General features: G+C 41.7%; 1 protein-coding gene across 2 annotated transcripts in view; it reads right to left on the bottom strand.

The window, feature by feature from the left end:
* ITGB1 (integrin subunit beta 1) overlaps positions 1–22,316 on the bottom strand; it is a 47,197-nt gene extending 24,881 nt beyond the window's left edge. Inside the window, exons 1-3 of one of the 2 annotated variants that reach the window (XM_052805908.1) lie at positions 22,093–22,316; positions 1,602–1,665; positions 1,273–1,358 (exon numbers count right to left, since the gene is read on the bottom strand). In XM_052805908.1, the coding sequence (XP_052661868.1) occupies positions 1,273–1,358; positions 1,602–1,665; positions 22,093–22,101 (159 nt within the window). In that variant the 5' untranslated portion in view covers positions 22,102–22,316. The remainder of the gene's footprint in view (positions 1–1,272; positions 1,359–1,601; positions 1,666–22,092) is intronic. The other variant, XM_052805918.1, reaches the window with a different exon arrangement.
* Positions 22,317–23,582: the final 1,266 nt, after the last annotated feature.

The raw sequence follows: 23,582 nt of genomic DNA on the forward strand, positions 1-23,582 counted from the left end.
ACCTCTCATAGAAGCAGGACATCCTTTTAAATCAGCTACTCTAAAAGTGACAGCAGGTGGAAAAAGCTCTCATCTTCATGTAGTGATCAATAACATGAACCTGTTTCTACAGCCTACTTGGCAACTATCCTGCCTTTTAACTTTTTTGGTTTTTTGAAAGGCTTTAATTAAAGATTATGTAAGTGTACCTTGGTACTCCACGACAAAATAATGGCAATATGCTGACAGAGCAGGGGAAAGGCAGACAATTCTTATTTTGGGGAAGTTCAATCCCAAAGTAAGATCCCTAAGCAAAACCAATATGTAACTTTGTTCTGAACAACAAATTACCATTACGTCAAACCTAAAAAAAAAAGCTCTAACCTCAAATAAATAAGGCTTCTAAGTGAAACGTAGCAATTTTGATTTTTTTCCCCCTAAAAAAATATGCATATAAATATATAGACCTTAAAGCTTGTCAGTTCTTGATGACTAGGACCTACACTGAATCTGACAGCCCAAGGCCAAATTTTAAAGTTAGTCAGTTTAATTATATGTTTAAAGTTTATAAGCTGGTTTGGGGGATAGTAAGTAGGTACTATATGGAAATAAATACCAAGAAACAGGAAAATTTCTCGGCTTTGTATAACAAACCAAAGAAGAGCTGAAGAAAACATTTTCTTCTGTTTCTAACCTGAAGACGACACTTCAGCATATACTAGTTAAGTCACACAATTTAAGATTATCTTACATTTTTTATTTCCTGAATTTAATTTTTAATTACATAAGAAAGCACCCTCTGTTTCATAATGAAACAAACCACCCACCCACACAAACCAATCTCTTACCCCCCAAGTCTACCAACAATGTAAAACTAAAATTTGAACATCTTTCCTTCCTAAAAGAAAACCTTCAATCTCTTTGCCTATTCCACCTATGTCTGTCTAAAATTACCTCTTACTCCAGTGCCACTGGAAGAATATAATTAAGCATACCCAGACAGATTCCATGCTGGAATGATTTTAAATAACTATGAGACAGCCTGTAGGGTCTGTATACACTTAAGATTAAGAAAAGGAGAAGTAAACACATTGTGAAAAGCAATTATACTCAAATGAGGACATCCAGGAAAATAACAGAATCTGAATTTTTAAGTACAAGTAAGTATCCAATTGAAAAGCTACAGGAAACTATTATTAATAAAAATAGACATTTCTATACATTTGAAGTATTTACTAAAATTTGAAACCAAGGGAAAAAAACAAACCATAAAAGGAATTTTGCAACACTTACCGTTTTTTTACACCAACCACAGTTTGGTCCTGCTTGTATACATTCACCACATGATTTTGCATTAGCTTTTATGCAGTCGCTTCCACCTAGCAAAGAACACAAACCAGTCACTTCATTTATAAAAAGGTGCTAACAACAATAAAATTTTAGTTTTTTTCATTCTGGCTTTGAAAACTTAAGTTCTAACTACAAACAGGTTATTAACATGAGATACGGTTGACATATTGCCATTAGGACTGTCTAACAATGACATATTTATCTACATGACTGCTAAGTATATATAGTTTTAAAGCAACATTAAACGACTGCAATGAAATCATGTGACTTACCTTGCTGAGCAAATCCATTCCATATCAAGCAACAGAGGATGCCAGCCCATGTGAGCAATTTTGTCTGAAATACAGAACCGGAAGACCAAATGGTATGATTTATCATAAGAAATAAGCAAAAAAACCACCAAAGTTGCATGAAACTGCAGACATGTAACTGTTTCAGAGGAGACAAGGAACATGGAGCAGATGCAAATCAAATTATCTTAGTTGTACCAGCTGGACAGTTTTGCTCTAATACAACCAACTGTATTTAGAAGACATCAAACAGGGTAGCTTCTTAAACTATTTTTAAATACTCTTATGCAAGATAAACCAGCAAGCTATGAGGAATTTGGAAACACTGTTCAGTCTGCGGGGGAAGAACCCAAACAAATCTATTAACATCGTATAAAAAAAAATTTATGCTCTGAATGTTATCACAGAGACACTTCTAAATAAAGATACCACAGATATAGAAGACGGAAATGAGCTTCTCTATTGAAGTCTCTGTTTTAAGATAAACGTCAAAGCACTTTCCAAAATATTTTCCTCAGAATCTTCAAAGGGCATTTTAAAGCCTAACTTTGTACCTTATACTCTGAACTAGAAATTTCCTCTCACAATATGCAACATAAAGCATCCTTGATATAAACTCAGCCCCTTTTTTTCTTCTTTAGACAACAGAGAATTAACGGACACCATCCTTATTAAAGAAAAAACTCTACCCTTTGTTCAGTGCTATAAATTTTAATGAAAGTCTGGCAAAAAAATACATACATACAAACTATATAATCTATATGCTTTATGAGACAAGCTTTGAATGCTTATAAACCACAATTTAGGGTTACTGACTTGTCATGTTCCCTAATTAGCGGCAAGACTTCACTTAGTACTCCAGAGCTAGGATCTCATTCTAAAAATAGGTTTCAAATAGACCATTTTTTTCCAAATTTTCTTCTAGCAGGTAGTCAGCCAGGGTCGGTTGTCATACCTTTGACATTTCGGTACAATTTTAAATTCCATTTCTCTTTTATTCAGTATACGAATTCTGAGAACTTGGACCATGGCTGCCAATTTCCTTGGTCATCCTAAGACGTTATTGCTAATTAAAACCTTTCTAGTCACCCTGGAAACATCAATATTCTTAATACCTTTTTGTTCTAAAAAGTATCTTGCAATATAGCCAAGGACAAGTGAATTTGGCAGAGTTTTTTAAAATGAACCTGTCATTTTCTAGAAGATGTACTATTATTCATATAAATTAGCAGCAAAGTGAGCAATGCTTAAATTAGCACAGCAGTTGAGCTTTGGTTTTCCCACACTGATTTAAGGTCATTCATAATTGTTACTTTCCACATCCAGCCAGACCTAACGGAGAAGGGATAGCTGCTCTAAAATCTGGTGGAGAAGGTTTCAAACAGAAGCCAACCCTTTGCTAACAAATTGTATCCAACAACAGTATCAGACAGTTCGTATTTTTCTGATAAATCATTTTGGCCTGCTCTTCTCTTCAATGGATGCTGTAGGCAGAGGGCGGGAGGGATTTTAGGTGTAGGAGATTTTAGAGAATTTGCTGTAGAATGACTTTGCTAGACGTTACGCATATGCACAGAAGAAATTACTGACTAAAAAATCAAAGAAAAAATTGAACTGTGAATTATACCTTACTTAACTTTTGAGCGTTACTTATTGCATGTATCTAACCCCAATTTTTCCCTGGGCCCATCACTGCGGAGGTGATCAGTCCTTCATTTGCAAAAATTCTCTTTCCCGAACACTCTTTGATTAAGTCCCCTCTATAAGCAATCACCTAAATCAAACCTGTGCAACCACGAGCCTTGATCAGAGGGTAACCGTGATTCAATAAATGAGAGTAGGTGGAAGACAAAGGGACTGAATCAAGGTTAGAGAAAGAGAGTGGTTGGTTGCATGGTGCAGGAGCACACCTATCGGACTAGAGTCTGGAGGGGAAAGCCTTACCAGGCTGCTTAACTTTTAGGTTCCTTCTTTTCTGGTTTTATGGTAGGTATGTTCTCTGTTTAGCAAACCTTACTTCCCCCAAATGAAATGATATTTTGCTACTTGAGAAGCAGTTTTGCTTTAAGTACAGCCCAGAACAGGGTGGGCTTTTCAGTAAGAAAAAAACTAAGCTGCTGGCATCAGTTTAGTACTGTCTTTTCCGTTAGCCAAAATGAGAAAATTATAAACAGTTCACCTTTTTAGGGCAGACTAGCAGCAGATGCACAGCAAGCCCATGCAGACTATATAAATAAGTCAGCAAAGATGTGACACAGTGCTAAAACTATGATTAAGACCATTTGGATGAGAAATGTTCCTGTGGAAATGCATCCACATGATGAATGTAGTTCTGGGCACGGACTCCCTGTAAAGTTAACGAGGAAAATGTCCTCTTCCATATATGGCTAAGCCAATGCCTCTCCTAAAGCAAGCCGCCTGCCGGCCGACACACACTAGCTCGCTTCCTTTACCTCCACGGCTTAATAGCTTTTCCATCTGCTGAGTTTTGGAAAAACTCGAGTAAAGATTTGCTAATTTGGATTCAATTCCGATTGCTCTTCAATGCAAGCAAAACGATGCACATCCTCAGCCTCCAAAACTCCTCCTGGCCACTGCAGCAGCCTGGTCACAACAGTGTCAAATACATTCTCCTGCAAGTCACTGGTCAGTACTGTGGATTGCCCTGTTGTAGATTTTTCTACTAAGGGAATAAACCAAAACAAACTACGCCTAACTACACTAGACAGCCAAAGGAAGCCTTTGGAAACCGTTGGTGGAGCTGGAACTAAACCCCACGTCCAGTATTCAACCACAGATGACGGGAACAGAAAGGAACCCATTGTTGCAAGAAATAAATGATTTTTTTTTTTGCGCAACATTTACATATTTTTCTATTATACTTGTTTTCCCCTTTTTAATTAAATCCTTGAAAAATATCCCAGAATCCTTGAAAGTGATTCCCTCCCCCCCTGAAAAAAAGCAGCTTAAAGCTTACAAAAGGTAAGCTTGCCAAGAACTGAAATCTCTTTAACAACTATATCACCAGTTGGATCCTTTTTAAAAGGCTGCAAATGGTATGCTGTTGGAAAAACTGGTTTTAAAATTATTTCTGCACATTTGTGAACCGTACTTTATTTTTGTTGAATATTTTAGGTAGACAAACATGGACATAACCTTGAATGTTTGGACTTGCTGCTTTCCAAGTTTTTTTGCTAACTCTCTCTACAAACAGTAATGCTCTAGGAGAATTTTTTCTTTACAAAACCAGCTTTGATGGAAATCTCTGGAGCTTCTAATTTGAAATGAGAGGCTCATTAAGTGACAACAGAAAAAAGGAAGAATTACTTCTCCATAGTGAGACTAATTTTGAATTTGCAAATCAAATATTTAGCACTTGTATTCTGCTAATCATCAAGATATTTAGAAATTAAGTTTACTACTCCACAGCACTAAAGCCTTTTGCAGCTTTTAAAATTTATTTATTAGAACAGCAATAGCATCTGTGCAGAAAATTAACTGGTTAAATGGGATCAAGAAAAAAGGGTAAGTGTTACAGAAACATTAATTCCTTTGAAATGAAATATTGATGGTTATGCTGCTCTCCTCTTACCACTCTTCAGCTCAGCATTTCACCCCACCTGACACAGGCCACAGTTTATACTGATATAAGGCAATGTTAACAACAAGGCATTAGGCCACTGTAGTATTATTCCACTCAGCTGAGCAGTTCCTCATCTGACTCAGTAGTCCGGTATCCACCAAGCCAATGCCAAGCAAAGGAAAACGCTACAAGGCATCTGCCCGTACAGCATACTGAAGCGTGCCTTGCTGCTAAGCTTTCTATTGAAACACATAACTATGCTTCAGATCACGGGGGAAACATTTAAACATACAGTGAGAGTTGAGTTGCTGTGCAGAAGCCACCTTTTTGAGGCAATAACCAGACAGCCTACTTATTCACATCCCCACTTATAAGCCTAGAAATAAATAAGCAACTCACACTTTTGGACTAGCATTCGTGCTTCCCACAGACTGACACCTCTTTGCATCAGCTGCATTTTCATGGGTTTAAAGTTTGATTGAGAAATGCTGTACAGAAGTGATCCCTCCTAGAGCCGAGATTATGCTTACAGCCACTGTCATCTAGCATAAGGATAGAAAGTCCCTTAAGAGAGGTGCCCCATCCTCCTTGTCTATTATTCACCCTCGTTAATCAACCTTCTAGTTGATTATTCTTACTGCTTTCCTTTCTGACCAGTGCCAGCATTAGTGCAGCCACCAAGGAGCACTGGAGCGAGAAAAAGATCTGGTTGAGACACTAATTCAACAAAGTGGCTTGTTTCAGCCATCTGGGTACAAAACTGCTTGTCCTGGCACAGCAGAGGTGGCGAGATGGGGATGGAGAAAAAGAGAACTGGGGAAAAAAAAGCAAAGGATACTGCTTCTCAGCCACAGTCAGTGGCTGTACCGGACTACACTGGTCACACAGTTAGCCCCCATCCTCAGTTATCACGGCTCTGGTTATAAAAAGAGCAGGAAGAGACATGTTTCTAAAATAAGCAGAATTAGATAGTCTCTGGAGATGCCTGTTTCAGGACTTGATGGCTACCCTGCTAAAAAAGTTCCTTCCTCCCTCACTCCAGAAGGTTTACTGGCTTTAGCAGAGGGCCACGCTTTTCAGGGTGAATTTTACTGACTGGCAAGATGAATCCCATTCACATTTCTGGGGAAAAAAAAAAAAAAGGACACAGCGATTTTCTTAACTGGAGAAACCAAACAACCCCAGTGACATGCGACAGCAATTACACAGACACTATAGACCTCTAGCAATGACCCACGCCTCTGTAAGCACTCCTGATGGCCAGAACTCTCACAACAAATGTTGTTAATTACGAACACAAATTTGCCTGGACATGCAACAACTCCAAGCATGTCTGCTTGTACAACAACTCACTGCAAAGCAGCAATTCACTATAAAGTAAGCAGTATAATGGTATCTTGCTGCTCTGTCTTGAGAGAAGTATATTGCTCAGAAAGGCAGAGGTACAGAAATTAAAATGTTTCACACCAAGGAGTTACTCGTGATTAAAACTTCCAAGTTTGTGGTGTACATTTTCCAACAAATCTTAAATAGGTAATTCTTCATTTGCGACCTTAACCGTTATCTTACTTCATCAATGTAAATGTTACTGTAATACTGAATTATAGCTCGAATACACTGCTAGCACAGGAAATTCCAGGACCACCAGATCAAGAAACTACACGATGCATTCTTCTTCATGAAGTAGAGATTGGGGGTAAGCACTGATGATTGAAAAGCAAGAAATTTTAATCAAAGAACCAAAACCATAACTCACCCTGCAAAACTGTTTGTTCCCTGGATGTGGCCCAGCCTTGTGATGCCTGGCCTTCACAGAGAGGCCTAGCTCCTGACCTTGTACCATCAGAGATGAGGTAGCAGAGTATCCCCACGTAGGGGAAGCGAAGTTGATGGGAACAGTCAAGACGGACAACAAAAGTGCAGTCTCAAAAGCAGGACTTTGCAGCACCCCAATCCAAATGGAAATGCTAGAAGTAAGCCTGTCTTCAACAGCCTATTGATCTACCAGCCTACCAACAGCATGGCTCATCAAGACCACTATATTCTTTCTCCCCGACAACTTTGCAGACATTAACGGAGCAGGTTTTGAACTGCTTGCAGTAATCTAGAAAGAATGGGACGTTAACCCAGATTAATGTGCAAAATAAGAAATTCTTTAGCACTGAAACAGCTTTTACACAAAAATTCATCATATCAAGATTGCTTACTCAAATTGTGTCCTGCAAAAGCTTTAAGGCATAACCACTTCAGCTACTGTGACACTACCAGGATAAAAGAAATCAGCATTATTTCACATTGGACTTTATTTCTCTCTGTCAGTTATTATCTCTAAGTTAATGGAATAAAACAAGCATAGTCACCAAATACTCAAGATAAGCACTTCCATAACCACTCTGTTTTAGTGGGGCATCATATGTTAAAATAATATATAACAAATCGATTAGGACTTAAAATTTTTAACTCTTTGTTAAAAAGAGTTAAAATCTACAGGAAACTGATTTTCTGCTTAGGTTAAGGAGACCAGCTCCTCCAGTATGGTTATCTGAGGTTATGTGCCACAATTGGTGTATGTTACTGGTTAGTTCAGAAGATTCCCCTGCAAAGCTCATGCAAAATTGACAGTCCGAAAAAAGATGAGAATACGCATTTCTGCATGCCAGAAGCACTGGGAAACATATCACAATTCTGCAGATTCTGCATGGAAACTACTGTGCCCCCCTCCTATGCTTAGTAAAACAGACACAGTAACACAACTGGTTTGCTAAGACACTCAGTCATACTGCATTACTACCCAGTTTATTCATACTTACAGCTCTAAAAAATTTCTCAAGAGATCAAGTTGCTTAAAGTTCACCAAAAAGGACTGGATTCAATGGGAAAAAACAATAAGTGTTAGGTTCTAAAATAGACTTGTGGGTCTGAAACCACTACTGAAAACCCAGCATGGGCACCTGCATCGCATTGCATTGCCTCTTTAGCTGAATACATGAAAATGTTCATTTACAAGTACTCGCAGGCTGAGGCCACAGCGCATGAGAACAGGTCTGGAAGGCTGTTTATGGTATCAGCTTGTTTCCCCAGAGTACAGGGTGTTTGTTAGTTTATATGGGACACAGTTGCTTCAGGACAGAACAGCTAACTTCACAAGCACTCACGCAGTTTGACCATATTATTCCTTTTATATATAATTTATTGATATTTGTTCCTGGATTTCACAGGAGCCCTCAACTTACCAACAGTTCTAAATAGTGGAATGAAAAGCAATTAGGTATTTTTCTGAAAAGTATGTTTTGGTCTTGATTTGAATTACTGAGTGGAAACAAATCTGCCCAAGTTAGGTGCCTCGCTGCAGGGAAGGGGGTGGGGAAGGAGATTTTTCTTGATAGAACGCATAGATTTCCTCTATAATCAGAAAAAAAGGTACCAATTTCAGAACAACTACAGATGATAAAGCATCCTGATACTTGACGTCTCTCCACCTTGAGAAAAATAAAACATGATAGATCCAGTTGTGATACTGTTTGCATGACAGAGGGTTCCCAGATATTTTACAGCACTGAGGCATGCCCAGGAAGTAAGATAACTGGGCTCCAGTCCCTCCTCAGCCCCAAATTCCCACATTTCCTGGGAATGCTCTATCATCCTACAGGATACACTAGTAAGAACACTTAAATCAAAGCTGCTATGCAACCAAGAATGAAAGGCACAGAGACAGAAAATGAGCTGATAGAAGTTTTCGCTCTTGTTTATCTACTGAAGCACTCATGTGGTGGGAGGTAGAAGAAAGATGTAAGTGGGGTTCCAGATCCTGTTCCCCATAATATATATACAGATTTTATAGCATATTGTCAATAGATAAAAGCAAAGAGTCTTGGGGCCATGATTTGGAGTATGAACTTCATTTCTTTCTTACCAAATACCTTAACCTGTAGGAAGGTGAAGGGAAACAGATGTATGTTCACACTCAGACACAGAAAACAGCCTCAACTGCAAACCTCCTGTATCATGAATGACTACTCTGACTACTGCACCCTGAGCTGAAATCCCTCTCCAGTTGCAGACCTGACCAACCTGAACTATACGGACTTCTCTGTGGACTTAAAGAAGTTAAAGTGGATACTTATCCTCCAACAAGCAACTAAAGGCAGCCAGAGCGCTCCTGGTAAACAAGAAGAGACTTACTGAATTTAGACTTCTATGGAACATAGCAAACCTATTTAGGCAGGATAGATTACATATCATGTTTTATTTCATGGCACTGTATTTCTATACATGTTTTCATTAGCAAAATCCATTGATAATTTCACTTAATGACAAACTCACTCCTGCAACCAGCTGCAAACCTAAATAATACTCATCACAAGCAAAAACAAGTCGCACAGTAAATTGTAAAGAATACTACTGCTGCTAAAACCTACTCAATTTGTCTTTTCGTAACATATTTCTATTTAAGAAGTCACACAAGTCCAGATTTCATGCTGATGACAGTGATGGAAAGTAAAAGAATGAGAAGAAGATGCTCAGGGACAACATGAAGTTGCTGCCACTGGCAAAGAACCTTCACCTGTCAAGTCAGCAAACCCCAAGCGCAACCGTGATCTTTTCCCTTTGTTCTAATGTCTTTCGGAGTGTACTGCAGAGCAGGCAGGACTAACATTGGTTAGTCAGCACCACTTTTGAAGGAGGGACCTTTTTTCAAATAGTATAGGCACATACCACCATGAACAGAAGGTTTGCAATTCATGACTAGACTTCCTTAGTACTACCATACCACCAATAATTATTAATTTAAGAAGAACACTTTGCTGTATTAACCATCCTTGTCCCTAGCTTGGTCCTAACGTGGACAAAGAGACTATTTGTGTAATGTTTTCTTGACCCGTTGAATCATAATTTGAAGCCAAGATTCCACAGCTTAGGAGTTGCTTTGGAAATCATCTTGATGCTTGAAAGGCAAGTAGTACCTAGACACAGCTCATGCGAACAAACAACCTGTGTATGATCACAACATAGAGGAAACAGTTTAAGAGACAAGTGAGATGCTCTTTCTCATGAGAATATTATTTCCACATAGGTTTATTTAGATATTTTTACCAGGCAATTATCCACAGACTGCAATTTATAAGGTAAACTCTGACAACTGTATTTTGGGAAACTAGACTAACAAACAGGTGTATCGTGCTTAATGTTCAACATTAAAGTAAGAGAGAAATACAACTCTACTTATTCTCAGGTAGAGCAGGCAGAGGCCTGCAGCTACATCTAATTAAAACACCAGCAATATGTTTTTGCTGTTTATTACCTATGGCTTATACATAGCTTCAACTAAAATATTTGCATCTTTTTCTGAAAAGCCAGTTTGTAACTACCTCTTGCTACTCCACACGTCTCAAACTATTGTGCTTACTACAGTACAGAATAAAAAAGCAGAACACCCTACCACCATATACTTGCCCTCTCCTCTTTCGCTAAGAAATCCCATGTCAGTGCGTCCTGCCCACAGAAAGCTGGGATTCCTACAAGGACATTATGAAGCTCCTTGAATTTTAAGCAAGGACAAAATAATAAAACCTATTCATACGCTTTATGCTAGCATGCAGGCACACCTCAAAGACAGCACCTCTCTAAAGCTGAACAGCTAACACTCCAAGCCCATGGGTACCGATAGTGTGGTTGAAACTAGTATTCTGTATCTACAGCAGCTTCTATACACATGCACCTTGAGAGCTTCCTCTTTAAGGATAAATATATAATGAGGACATGTAAGTGTTAAGAACCAAAACACCAATTTCCCCCCCCCCAAAAACCATCACTGTCAAAAATATCCATTTTCCATACTCTTGCCAGCAGAAGTTTCCAGTAGTTCAAGTCCATCACAGCCTTAATGACTCAAAGCACATTGTCTCCATGAATCTGTAAGAATTCTCATTGTACCCAATCTCACTGTTATCAGCAGGCATTTTTCCGTAACAAGTATTTCAGGGGTTTCGTTATTACAAGCACCTCTTTACACAATTGTGATTAAAACAGAGAAAAAAAAAGAAAAATCTCTGTTGTTTCACCACTTTTCAAATGCTTTTAGACCCATCAGTCATTTTTGCCGTAATAATTTAATTTCTCCTCTTGCTTAAATGTGACCTATTTTTTTTTTTTGGCAGGGGAGAGTGTGAATTGAATATTTAGCTTGTTTACATAGGTCTTGCTAGTCTACAGGACTTCTTGGCTAAGTTTAGCATTTCCATCTCAGACAGATTACAATAAGGAATGCCACATAACGATTTAAGCCATTCTAGTAGAAAACATGGGTGTCTGTTCCTTGTGGTAGTATTAAATTCCCACACACTCTGCACCACTTACTACTCCCATAAAAAGACTATTTAATTTTGTGCAACTTAAACCTCACATTCATGCACACAGGGGGAAATGAAAAGTTTAGTTAAACATATAAATATAGCTCTTACACAGCTGACTGTAACTGATGCTTCCAAGGCTGTACTGCCTTAGTAATATCCACGACTGTCACAACATCTGGCTAAACTTACTTTAATCCAAGCTGTTCTGTTAAAGGAAAAGCAGAACAGAGGCATGGACATTCTTAAGCAAAAAAGCTAAAGAATTTCAGTTAGTACAATGTCTCACTCATCTATTTCTTAAAGAGAAAACAGTTGCAAACACCTCGCTGGCTATTGCTGCAGGTACTGCAGGAAGCCAGAAGCTGGCACACCGCAAAGGGCAAACTCAGCGGAAACTCTGTTGTTACATGGCAGCATTCACCCACCAGTAGCTATCGTTAACACTCAGGGTACAGTTTCAGCAACCAAAATGAAGATGAAAGCCAACTGCTGCTGAAAGTAACAGCAGTGCTACAGCATCCCCACCTCCAAAAAAGCAACCTCTGTGCCTGTGCTCCCACTCATGGACCTCCCTCCCCACCATCCCGAGGCAGCTCAGCTTGCTGGGCTGGCAGAGCGATACCTTGAGTCATCCCTTTCCCCTCCACACTGAAACTCGCTTTCTCTAAGTCTCAGTGAACTGAACCAGACCTCCACATGAACAGAGGAGTGCTGAGGAAACAGCTTCTATAAAGTGGCAGGTGGCTGTCAGACTGGCTGACCTCCGAAATTATACACTGGGGTCTTTGAGTGCTGCTAAACCAGCCTAAATCCAGGTTGTCACAGGCCCACCTTCCTTCTCTGCGGGCCTTGGGTGAATTGCTTATGAATGCTCTGTAACACAGCTAGCCAGTTTAGGGAACTATTCTGATTTTATTTTTTTTTTTTCCAATAGGTTATTAGAATAAATTAGTTGGCAAAAAAAAAAATTAAGACAAACAAAGAACAAAGCACTGAAGGTTTTCCGGGTTTTTTTGTTTGTTTATTTTAAATTTAATTCAGGATTTGAATGGCAAGTACATAGAATAATGTTTACAGATAGTATCCAAATATTTAATTGCAAGTTTTTTAAAATATTCACTATTTACCATAATTTAGAGTGAGACTTGTACTGAAACAACTCTCATCCTCAACATACTTTCAACATCAGGTAATTGGTCAGGAAAATGAACAGCAGAAATAATAAAAAACTGATTATCCCACAGAACTACATACAGCCTTATAACTCTGTATCTATCTGTGAGATTTTTTAAATATATATTTAATTCTCTATATATTTAATTTTACATATGTATGTTATTATGTATTTTTAATATATATATGTAACTACTGATGATTATTAATTCAAAATGGCAGTGATAACTGGCTAGGTATAAGCACACAGTGAAACAAACAGTGGACTTCATCCAGATTTTAATCCTGAAGTTTGAGCACTTGCAAAAAGCTCACCAATCCCAGGAAAAAAATTACTTCAATCTTAAAGGATGTCTGTCTTGTTTAAAAAAAAAAAAAAAACCAAAAACCAAAAACACCCCAAAAACCCAACAAAACAGAACCATCACAAAGTACTTTATAGAAAGCAGTCCTTGCCTGAACAACCTGCCTATTAACATACTTCTGGTACTTTCCAGAGCAGGATTTTAAGCCTGGAGTCCGCAGGCTGCTTCTAAGAGGACTGCAAAAAATAATAAAAGATGAGGTTTCTCAAAGTAGTCAAGTAGATCTACCAGTTTGCCACTACTGAACAGAGACAGCTCAACTTCTCCGGGCCCTAAAACTCCCTGCTTTGCAACCTTCTTCTATTTGGTGCCAACTGAGGACGATACTTTTACCTCTTAACTGAGACAGTAGAACAAGCTGAGCAATAACTCCTTGCTGAGTTATTTCTCACCTGATCTAGCAAGCTAAGATGGACTACTCGAGTCAGAAGAGCACTGAAGCATGCACAAGCAGATGCTGTGAGGTTCCACAGCAGTTTATGCCAACTTATCTCTGGACTACCACAGTCCCACACTCCTCTTGCTATGAGCTGCACGTTTTCCTATTCCTCCCCTTTGTCTGAAGCATGTCGCTAGTAATGCATGTGGTCCACCAGTTGAAACAGCTGATCTAGCTGAAAATTAATTTTTTGCCAAGCTATTTTTCAACCAGATCAGCTACTTCATGACTTACTGTACAGCCTTATGACTTCCACTGCTGATGCAAAGAAGATGGCAAGACTGCACAGCTACAGGCAGGAGGGACAGTTAAGACCTAAGTTGGTATAAATTGCTGCAGAGCCATGTTCCTATAAAAATAAAACACATTTTTAGTTGAATTGATGGTTCAATGGCCACTGGAACATTTTATGAAATATGAAATTCAGGTAAATTTGAAAACCACTTGTCTACTGCAGAGTTTTGAGTTATCGCTTATGAGTGAGCTCTTTTTTTCTTTTAAACTCTGCAGAGACATAGTATTAAAATTGCTTCCAGCTACAAGCAAATGTTAATCATGTTAAATACAGGCATTATTAATTTAGAAAGTGAAACTGCATTGTGAATTATGCACCAAAAAGAGCCAGTATCTGTGCAAGCTTTTTTATTACTATCTAAACACTCTTCAGATTGGTGAGCTGGCAGTGATAAAAATGCTGGCAGCAATCTTAGACACCATAGTTACTCTTTAATGCTAAAGTTTGAGTTTTTCACTGGAACTGGTGATATCAGCAACATGGCTATGTAACATTTTAGTCTAGCCTTTGAAAAGTTATATAAACATCATCTGTAGTGGAGGGAAGTAACACATACATAGGAAAAAAAAGAATGTTTATCAATTTTATGATGCATTTTAAACAACCTATAGCTGATACGTATAGTATGTTCTTCCGAAAAAGGAAATTTGCTGTTTCCTTTATTATGCTCAAGTCCACGCCCAGGAAAAATTACACTGAAATTCTTGAACACTAATTTCTCACACAGATTTGTGTTTGCATATAAATGACAAAAACACCAAAAAAAATATTCCCCATTTTTGAATTGTACAGTAAAAGCAAAGAACAAATGGTATCCCCTAAAATGTTACACTTACAGATGTTTTGGAAATGCACATAGGTTACATTCACACACAACTGACAGATTTTTAATCTATTCCGACACAAAACCAGCAAATTGACATTTCAAAAAACTGTCAAGCCTTGCATTTTATGCAGATGGGCTACAGTATGCCTTTCAGCATCGGGACAGTCTTTAGCTAGCACCATAAAGTGAGCACATTAACATACACTAAATACAACCCTTGCAAAAATGAAAAAGGAACCTCAGAGAAGGTAATTCCTGAGTATCCTATGCCCACCAAAACTAATTTCCTAATACACAAGAAAATAAAACATCAGTGTAATAAGAAAAAAACCCAGCCAGAACACACTGGCAGCACATAATCAACCTTGCTTACCCTAGTCAATCTTGTGGACGATGCTAGCAAAGATTTCTTCATTTCTCCTTTTTATTATCAGGAGAGGGAGCATTTCACTTGCTGACTGGACAAGCACAAAGTCTTCAGTCACTCCACTATCAAAGACATGGTAATAATATGAGAAATCATCCAGATGCAAAATTTAATCCCAATTTAATGATAACCAACTACTAAAATGTGTCATCTCTTGATCCCTGGGAGAGTACTTTTTATTTAACATCAAAAAAGATTACATTCTTTTGTATTTATCTCCACTTCAGAAATAGGCTTTCCTTTTAGCTGTACTCATCTTCACACAAAACCCTTTTACCTAAGATCTGGAAAACCAGACAGCTGAGGCTCTAGGCAGAGCTTGGATGTTGCAACTGAATCTGCCGAGGATGCTGGCCAAGCTACTAGAACGCCAAGTCCTTCAAATGACCTCCTACAGTCCCCGATATGCTCCTGACACTCAAGCTACCCCACAACTCACTGGAAGAGCATCCTGCTTTATGGCAGCGCAAGGCCACAGATCACTCCCTGTGGGTCCTGCCAGCCTACAGAGACAGAGCAGATGAGGACAGATCAAAGGGTTTCGTAGAGCAGCTAGCTGCACAAGAGGCAGACACGACTCTTCGGTGCCAGTGCCTCAGGTTAGCACCATGTTAAGACACACTAAACTACAATTCCACCAAAGAAAATGAACAAATCCAAGAATGACGGCTTATCCTCCTTTTTCTTTTGCAAAAAGGAAAGGCCCCACTGCATCCTTATCTCAATACTTACTTCAAGGTCAAGGTTATGCCAAACCAGACATCCCAGTCCCAGGTTTGTTTTTCAAAACCACGACCTCAGGGATGAAGTACGCATTAATATCCAAGATACTACCTTTGACTCACAATAGCACCATTTCCCAAGTGAAATACTGACTCTTTCTAAATTAATCTAAAACAATTATTTTTTTTCCTCTTTTAAATAACCACAAATCAGTCATCTTTGTATGAAGGTAAGTTCAGTGTTTCAGTTCAGCCCAATATATAATTATTGTTTTTCATTCTACCACAAAGGATGAGAAAAGAAGAAGAAAGCTTTCACTTTTTCTGTTCAGCTTCCACATCAAAAGTGCCTTTACTTGCACAGCTCTAAAGGTAAAAAAGTTGTTTGTTAATAGCCATAACAGAAAATCAACTACATGTGAGTACTTGTATGCAGTATGTATACTACACAGAAATTTATAGTTTAATACAGTAAGAATCCATATAAACAATGGCTCTCCTTCCTGCTTATACACTAGAATGTACCAAGAGCAGAAGTTAAAACTGAGCTAAGTCAAAACTAGGACTGAGTTAAGCTTAAGTAATCTTGTACAAAACAAGAATTGGAAATAAATGAGCTGCAAATATGATGTTGATCTTTTGAAGGGAGAAAATACTGGCACTAGATATTGTATATGTTACAGTTTATGGGCATTTTAAGAAGAATCTGCACTTAAACGTGGTCTTACAAATTAGAAGTTTAGAGAAAACGACTATAAGCAGAAAACTAATGATCTGTTGGTAGAACGTGAGAACTGCATTAATTTATCAAAGATACACAAGAGGTTTTTTCTGTGAGAGAAAGAAAGGAAAAGGATGGTGAGAAAACACCAGTATCTTCTTAGCTCTTACTAGCAATAACAAAGTTAAGATTCTAGCCTCAATTTTGTTACTCAAAACTTCCCCCTCTAATAAAACCCACAAGAATACTAATGATATTTTGCTGCTGCTGTTGGACAAGAAAGAAAGAAAGCACATGAAACTGCTTTTAAGACAGAAAGCATATTTCATAACCCTTTTTGCAGCTGACTGCAAAGAGAAACTGAGAAAGATATAGACAAAAATATCACTCTAATATATTAAAGAGTCTTTACTCAGTGACACTCCAAAGAGGATTACAGCTCAGGTAGGAATCCTATTACCCTTTCCAAAAGAAAACGTTAATATTATAGTCTCATCACACTACTTTCCCTACCATGTGCTTGGTTGTGTGCACATTTTGTACTAAATTCGTGACTTTACCATCTCTGTGAACATCTTCAATCTGTTAACAGAAGACTACGGTAGCCTATAAGTCCACTAACCACTCTGATTAGTCTAAGAATAGAAAAGTAAAACAAGGTGTTTATTACAAAAATACAGGATGTTTAATAACAACATTCTGCTAAAGAGAGCACTCTTAGTACTGAAAAAGACAACTGTACTATTTAGTGATGCATAACAAGGTGCCCAGTGTCTCATTTTTCACTCACAGAAGTCAGAATTTTCATTTTCTCTGCATAACATTCCCAATAGAAGCTATTCAGCAAGCCTACACACATCTTAAATTGGGCTAGAAACTCATACAGCCTGTTAAGAACACAGCTAAAGCACATGACAGTTTCTTACAATGAAGCTGTATATACTTTTTACTGGTACTTACACTACTAATCCACACGGTGGGAGAGAAGAAAGTTTAGAGAAAGGTCTCATCATAGATTTATCCTGACTTACAGTTTTAACAGTTTAGGTTACTGGGCCATGCCTATGCTGGACAAATTAGAATAAAAAAAGAAAAAAAAAAAAGTAGAATTTGTCTTCCCATTTGTGGGTAAACACAAAAATCACTTTGTAGGCTACCCAAGAAACTCCATAACCACAACAACTGACAGATACTGGTCAATATTGTGGTCCACTGTGGTTACTGCATGGCAAGCAACATCATCCTTTTCAGAAAGCTGGCAACAGAATACAGCAACATAGAGCGAGGAAGAACTACACAGAAAAAAGGAGATGGTATTGGCCACCATAAATGACAACATTATTCAGCATTAGAACTAACCAACAAATTTCAGGTTTTTTGACACAAAAGGAGCCTTAAATCAGACCAAGATATTGCCAGCGTCTGTCCAGGAGACAAAGCCACAGAATTTGTTCATTTGTTCACGATTCTGTGACACTCCCTCTTGAAAAACAAACACCCTCTTCCGAAACAACAGCTAACTCTCCCCTACACCAAAAACTCACTTTCCTGTAAAGCTCCGAGATGCACGTGTTTGTATAAAACACACCCATGCACACACATACCAGAGCAGAAGCCTGAACAATCTCAAGTCATCTAACCAGCAATGTTATAACTGCTAATGAGAATGCTACTACTAGTAAGTGCCTTCAAAGCAAGGCGAGTAGAGCAAGTGGGAACAGTTTGTAGAATCAGCAATATAAAGACAGATAGGAGATGAGAGGTAGGAAAACATGGACTTAACTCCAAGTTTTCTGCTGCTGGGAGACAGGAAATTTTCTACAGGGCACGGAATATAGCAGACGACTTAAAAATCTAGTCACAGGGGAATAGTACATGACACTTCCAAAATAAATCTAACTACATATTGCCTTAATTACATTTTAAAGAATTATTTATGTAATTGCTTTATGAGCTCTACCAATAGATCTCGTGAAGCTTAAAAGAAAAAAAAAAAAAAAAAAAAAGAAAAAGAAAGGCACTCCCAACAAGGATTCCCTCTCAGAGGGCTGACTGCCGCTCCTAAGAATTAAAAGGATGCCAAGGGGATTTGCCATCCTAAAAAAAGTTGGAAAAAATAAATCATTTGAAGTTCTAGAAAAGCAAACGAGGGCAGAATAGGCTCCGCTACTGCCAAGCCTGGATTCCCTCTTTTCTGGATCTGTCTAAGCAATATCTCTTCCAAGTGCCATGTGAGGAGGCATGAGCAATCTTAAAGCTAGCTAGCTTGCTACAGTTAATACTGATTAGGAAAATCCCTGCCTGCTTTAACTTCAGTTTTGCAACATCTCACTGATTTTAATAGTCTCTCTCACGTGAAAGGGGTACAAAACATATTTGGAAAGGAGCGGAGAGGAAGAGGAGGTCAGTTATACCAACGGCCAGCAAAGCTCCGTCTCCAGCCTCTACTCTTCCCTCCCCAAAACCCACTCCCCACATCATGTGGTAGGTGCAACTAACGGAGAACAAACATAAGGTAGCACAGCTCACGCATCCACTCCCTATGTGCAATGGTAGCGTCAGCAAGGGCTGCACCAGGCATCACAGGTAGGCCTGCACTGAAGAAGCTCAGGACCCGTGGCCCGCAGGCAGGAGAGGAACAGCAGGGACTCTACGTGTCTGTCCACTAGAAGGAAAGGGAGCAGTGATGGAGCCTGTGCCACAACTACAGCCCTTGAAGATGGCTTACAAAAAGGGTCCCATCAAGAAGAGGTACTTCAACAGCCTGTTCAACAGCAGTCCTGCCACAATCGCAACCAGAACTGTTTCTGAGGGCTGCACTACCAAGAGCCACGGACAGCCATGAAGCCTGTAGCAGGCTGATCAGAGGGCTGAGAGAACCACAAGCTAAGTGTACTTCACATCACAACTAAATCAAGACTGACTAGAAAGGTAGGCGTGACAACTATTTACAAAAAACTGAAGAGCATTCATACCAGTGGCAGTGAGGGAATTATATTCAGGGCAACAGAGAACATAGCACATGTCCGCCCCACGTTTGCATCACTCTCCCCGAGCTTGTCTTTCTGCTACCCAAGTTATCTACTTCCTGAGCCGCTTGCTATAGCAAACGAGCTCTTTTCAAAACTACACCACAGCAGAGCTACCCTAAGAGAGGTACAGGGAGGATGGTTAAGAGCAGAAGAATGAAATCATGGATGAGGAAGAACGAACAGCAGGAAAAGTTTCCGGACAGTTTGTTTTCAGCTGTGGGAATCACTTCCCAAAGGAAGTGGTAGAAGATTAACCACTTGAGTCACTTAAAACTCAAGACAAAACACTAAAATTCTGCACTCGCAGCAAGAAATTCACACATATTCTAGAGAAACCTGCATCCCTCCAAATCAGTCCTTCACATGGGTGGGCATAACAAGGAACACGATGCAGACTGGATAGCTAGGAACATGATGCAGATCGGATGACCAAATGTACAGAGGAGAATGAGCTCCCTGCCTGTGCACACAAAGAACACCAGATTTTTAACTGCTGACATTTCATTTTGAAGTAAGTCTGCTTCATTTATCATGTGGCTGGCAAACAGACACAGCACTTACCAGCTCCAACTTTGATTAAGGCAAGATTTCATTCTGCATGCCTGTCAGGTTTGCACTTTTCAGCTGAAACATCTTTGAAAAGGACAAAAGTTGAAGGTGTTCACATCCTAAACTTGCCTTGTCTTGCCTACCTATTGCCAATGGCTCACTGTTTTTGCAACCCTTATAAATATAGCCTTAAGCAGGCTTGCAGAATCCTACTTAATCATTTGCCAGAGGCAAGTAATATTTTTTGTGACAGGAGAATGAATCATCAGTTTCATCACCGGGATGGATGTGGACAGTGAACGTCTTCACTACCTTTAAAGTCTTGTTTAATTTAGTCTAATTTACATCTTTCTAGTAGTACAATACTACTTAAAAAAAAAAAAAAAAAAGCTGCTACCAAGTTATCTCATTTCATAATAGCAAACTGCTTTTTCTCACCCTACCACCATCATCTACCAAATGATTAATACACCAGGAGTAGATTATCTAAATCTGGTTTCACATACATAAAGTCCTGCTCCATTTCAACACTTAAGCACACATGCAGCACTAGCCATGAGTGGTTCCACTAATCCAAATGGAGACAATCCTTACTCCTAAAGGTTTGTGTGTCTTGGCACGAACAGGACTGTAGCACCAATGGCAAATCTACCAGAAAAATCAACATTTTCACCCAACAGGTATGTTTACATGTGTTGGCATGAATGGACTGTTGTATTGTACCAAGGATAAATGCAGAAGGAACCAAGAAGACTGTTCAACTGTTTTTCATAAAGAAAAATACTCACAAAGACTACCTGATGACTCTAACAGGCAGTCAGACACTTATTCCATAAGATGAAGACATCTGACATGGGCCAAACAGTGATTCAGAAAGAATTTCCCATCACTTCATGTTTCCTTCCAACCATCAGTATAGGAAGGTAATAATCTGAGACAAAACATTGCGCTCCTATTGCTGCAAGTTATTTCAGAAATCTCCATGTGAAACAGTCCACATACAGAGGCCTCACATTCCCACTTCCACCCCGACACAAGCTTATAGCGAGCTATAAAGGCTCAGAGCCAGCTTAAGAACAAAAAACGCACAAATTTGAATGCATCGAGCAGTCAAAACGCTGCACTACGATCATGCCGTCATTCAAACAGTGCACGTATCCCGCTCTTAATGGTTACTTTTAGCAGACACGTGCAGGTCAAAAATCTCGATATTCAAGTTCCTACACTGCCTCACTCCTCACCATCTCGTTCCCGTAACTCGCTTCTCCCCGGCGACCGCTTCCCGCGGAAGGCAAGCCTTCCCCCTCCAGCCCCGCTGCTGCCGCCGCCGGCCCGGGCGCTGAAGGGGACGCCCGCCCTCCGACGCACTCCCGGGGAAGCCGCCCGAAACTTTGCCCAGCCTAGTGCTGCCCCTAGCCCGGGCACCTCCGGGCAGGAGGCCGCGGGCGACAAGGGCAGCTCTGAGCGGGACACCGATACAGGCTGCCACCTTTGTCGAGAGGGAACGGTCGGGGCGGCCCGGCCGCGGACGCTGCCCGGGCTGGGCCGGGCCCCGGGCGGACAAAGGCCTGGCTGCCCCCCCCCACCGGCACGGGAGGCCCGAGGCCGCCGTCCCGCCGCCACAGGAAGCCGCAGGCTGGGCCCGACACCTTCCCTCCCACTCGCCCGCCCGCAGCGCCGGCCCCGGGCGAGCACGCCGCCCCGGCGGCGGGGCAGGCACGACGGGGAGGCGAGGCGCCCCCTCCTCCGCCCGGGACGGGCGCTGAGGGACCCGCGCCCCGCCGGCTCCCGGGCGCTGCCGGCGGCTCCCCGCGCGGGCGGACGGTCGGCGGGAAGCCGCGCTCGCCGCCCTCTGCCCCGCCCCAGCCCACCCGCCGGAGCCCGCCCGGATACCGTCGGACGCGCCCGAGACGAGGCGCCCCGGGCCGGGCGGGCACCGCTCAGCCCGCTCCCGGCCGGCTCCAGCCCGCGCCCCGTCCTCCCGCTACCTCGGCCATTGCCGCGGCGCGGCCGGCTCCTGGCAGGGGGCGCGCTCCGGCCCGCCTGACTGACTGACTGGCTGGCTGAAGCTCCCCCTCTGCCCCGGCGTCCCGGGAGCGGGCTGGGCGCGGCGCGGCGGGACGCCCGGCCTCGCTCCTCGCTCGCCGTCCGGCTGCCCGCCGCCGCCTCCGAGCTGCTGAGGGGGAGCCCGGCGTCGGCGGGGGAGGGAGGGGAGGGGAGAGGAGAGGAGAGGAGAGGAGGGGAGGGGAAGGTCCGCGCTCGGCCGCGCTTTCCCCGCCCCGGAAACACATTCCTCCCCGCTGCCGTCAAGCCCGGGCGGGGGAGGCGCTCTCCGCCGCGGCGGGGCAGGCAGGCGGGGAGGGAAGGAGGGGCTCTGCCTGCCCCAGGCGGGGCTCGTCCCCTGCTTGTTCCCCCCTCCCTTCGCGGCGATCGCCAGCGCCTTATTTGGTGGGGTTTTATTAGCTCCGGGCTGCCTGTCCGCCCGCTCCGCGGCCCCCGTGCGCGGCCGCGGGACGGGCGGCGGGGCCGGGGCCGCCCCGCGGCTGGCGGCGTTTCCCTCGGCGTGCCGGGGTGAAAAGACCGCTCGACCCCGGCGCTTCTTTTTCAGGGCTGCGCTTTCCCCTGCTCGCCTCGCCGCCTGGCTCCTCCCGGCTCGGCCCGGCGGTGCCCGCGGCGGCGGGGCAGGCGTGGAGGCGGGGGGCGGCTGGGGAAGGGGGACCGGCCGTCCCTCTGGCTCTCCGCTGTTTCCAGAGGCGGTGGAAGTCTGGAAGTGGTGGGTGAGCTTGGCACGGCGCTGATGCCCTGTCCAGGCTCAAAAGTGGAACTCCCCAGGTCCCTTGGGCAGAGCCTGCTGCTGTCCGGCGCATGCCCTTAGCGTTTTTAAGTGCTCCTCAAAGTGGGTTCTTGGAGGTGCTACCCATTTAAAAAAAAAAAAAAAGCGGCATTTGACACTTTTTTTGGAGGTAAGGAGCAATGGGAAACGCAAGCTACGGGCTCACAGTCATAAAGGCTGTGCGTTTATGCATGCCCACTGGAGCCGCTGTCAGTTCTTATTTTGGTATGATTGACTAAACAAGTGGTGCTGCAAGCTGATAATAATTTTTATCGCTTTCCCCCTGCTTTGTTTCTAGCTGCACTTTAAAATAAAAAATTAATGATGTTTCTGCCTTACTCAAGCGCAGGCTCTGATTCAACCCTATGTTCCATTTGGGCAGCGCAGTTGTTTAGGATGTAGTCTATTAACATAGCTGCATTAGCAGAAGCTTTTAATGCCCGTACAACTATAATTGTAAAACTGTTTTCATGGTGTTAGAAAATGAGATTGAAATGGTAGACTGCGGCTCCAAGCAGCTTCAACAGAAGCAAGCACTGGACAAATGAGGTGGAAAAGAAATAACTGTGACAATCAGAGATAAGGAAGCCAGAGACCATATGTTTCAACAGGTAAATTAGTATATAATATGAATACTGCCAGGAA

Source organism: Harpia harpyja, chromosome 1, assembly GCF_026419915.1.
Source record: "Harpia harpyja isolate bHarHar1 chromosome 1, bHarHar1 primary haplotype, whole genome shotgun sequence".
NCBI classification, from domain to species: Eukaryota; Metazoa; Chordata; class Aves; order Accipitriformes; family Accipitridae; genus Harpia; species Harpia harpyja.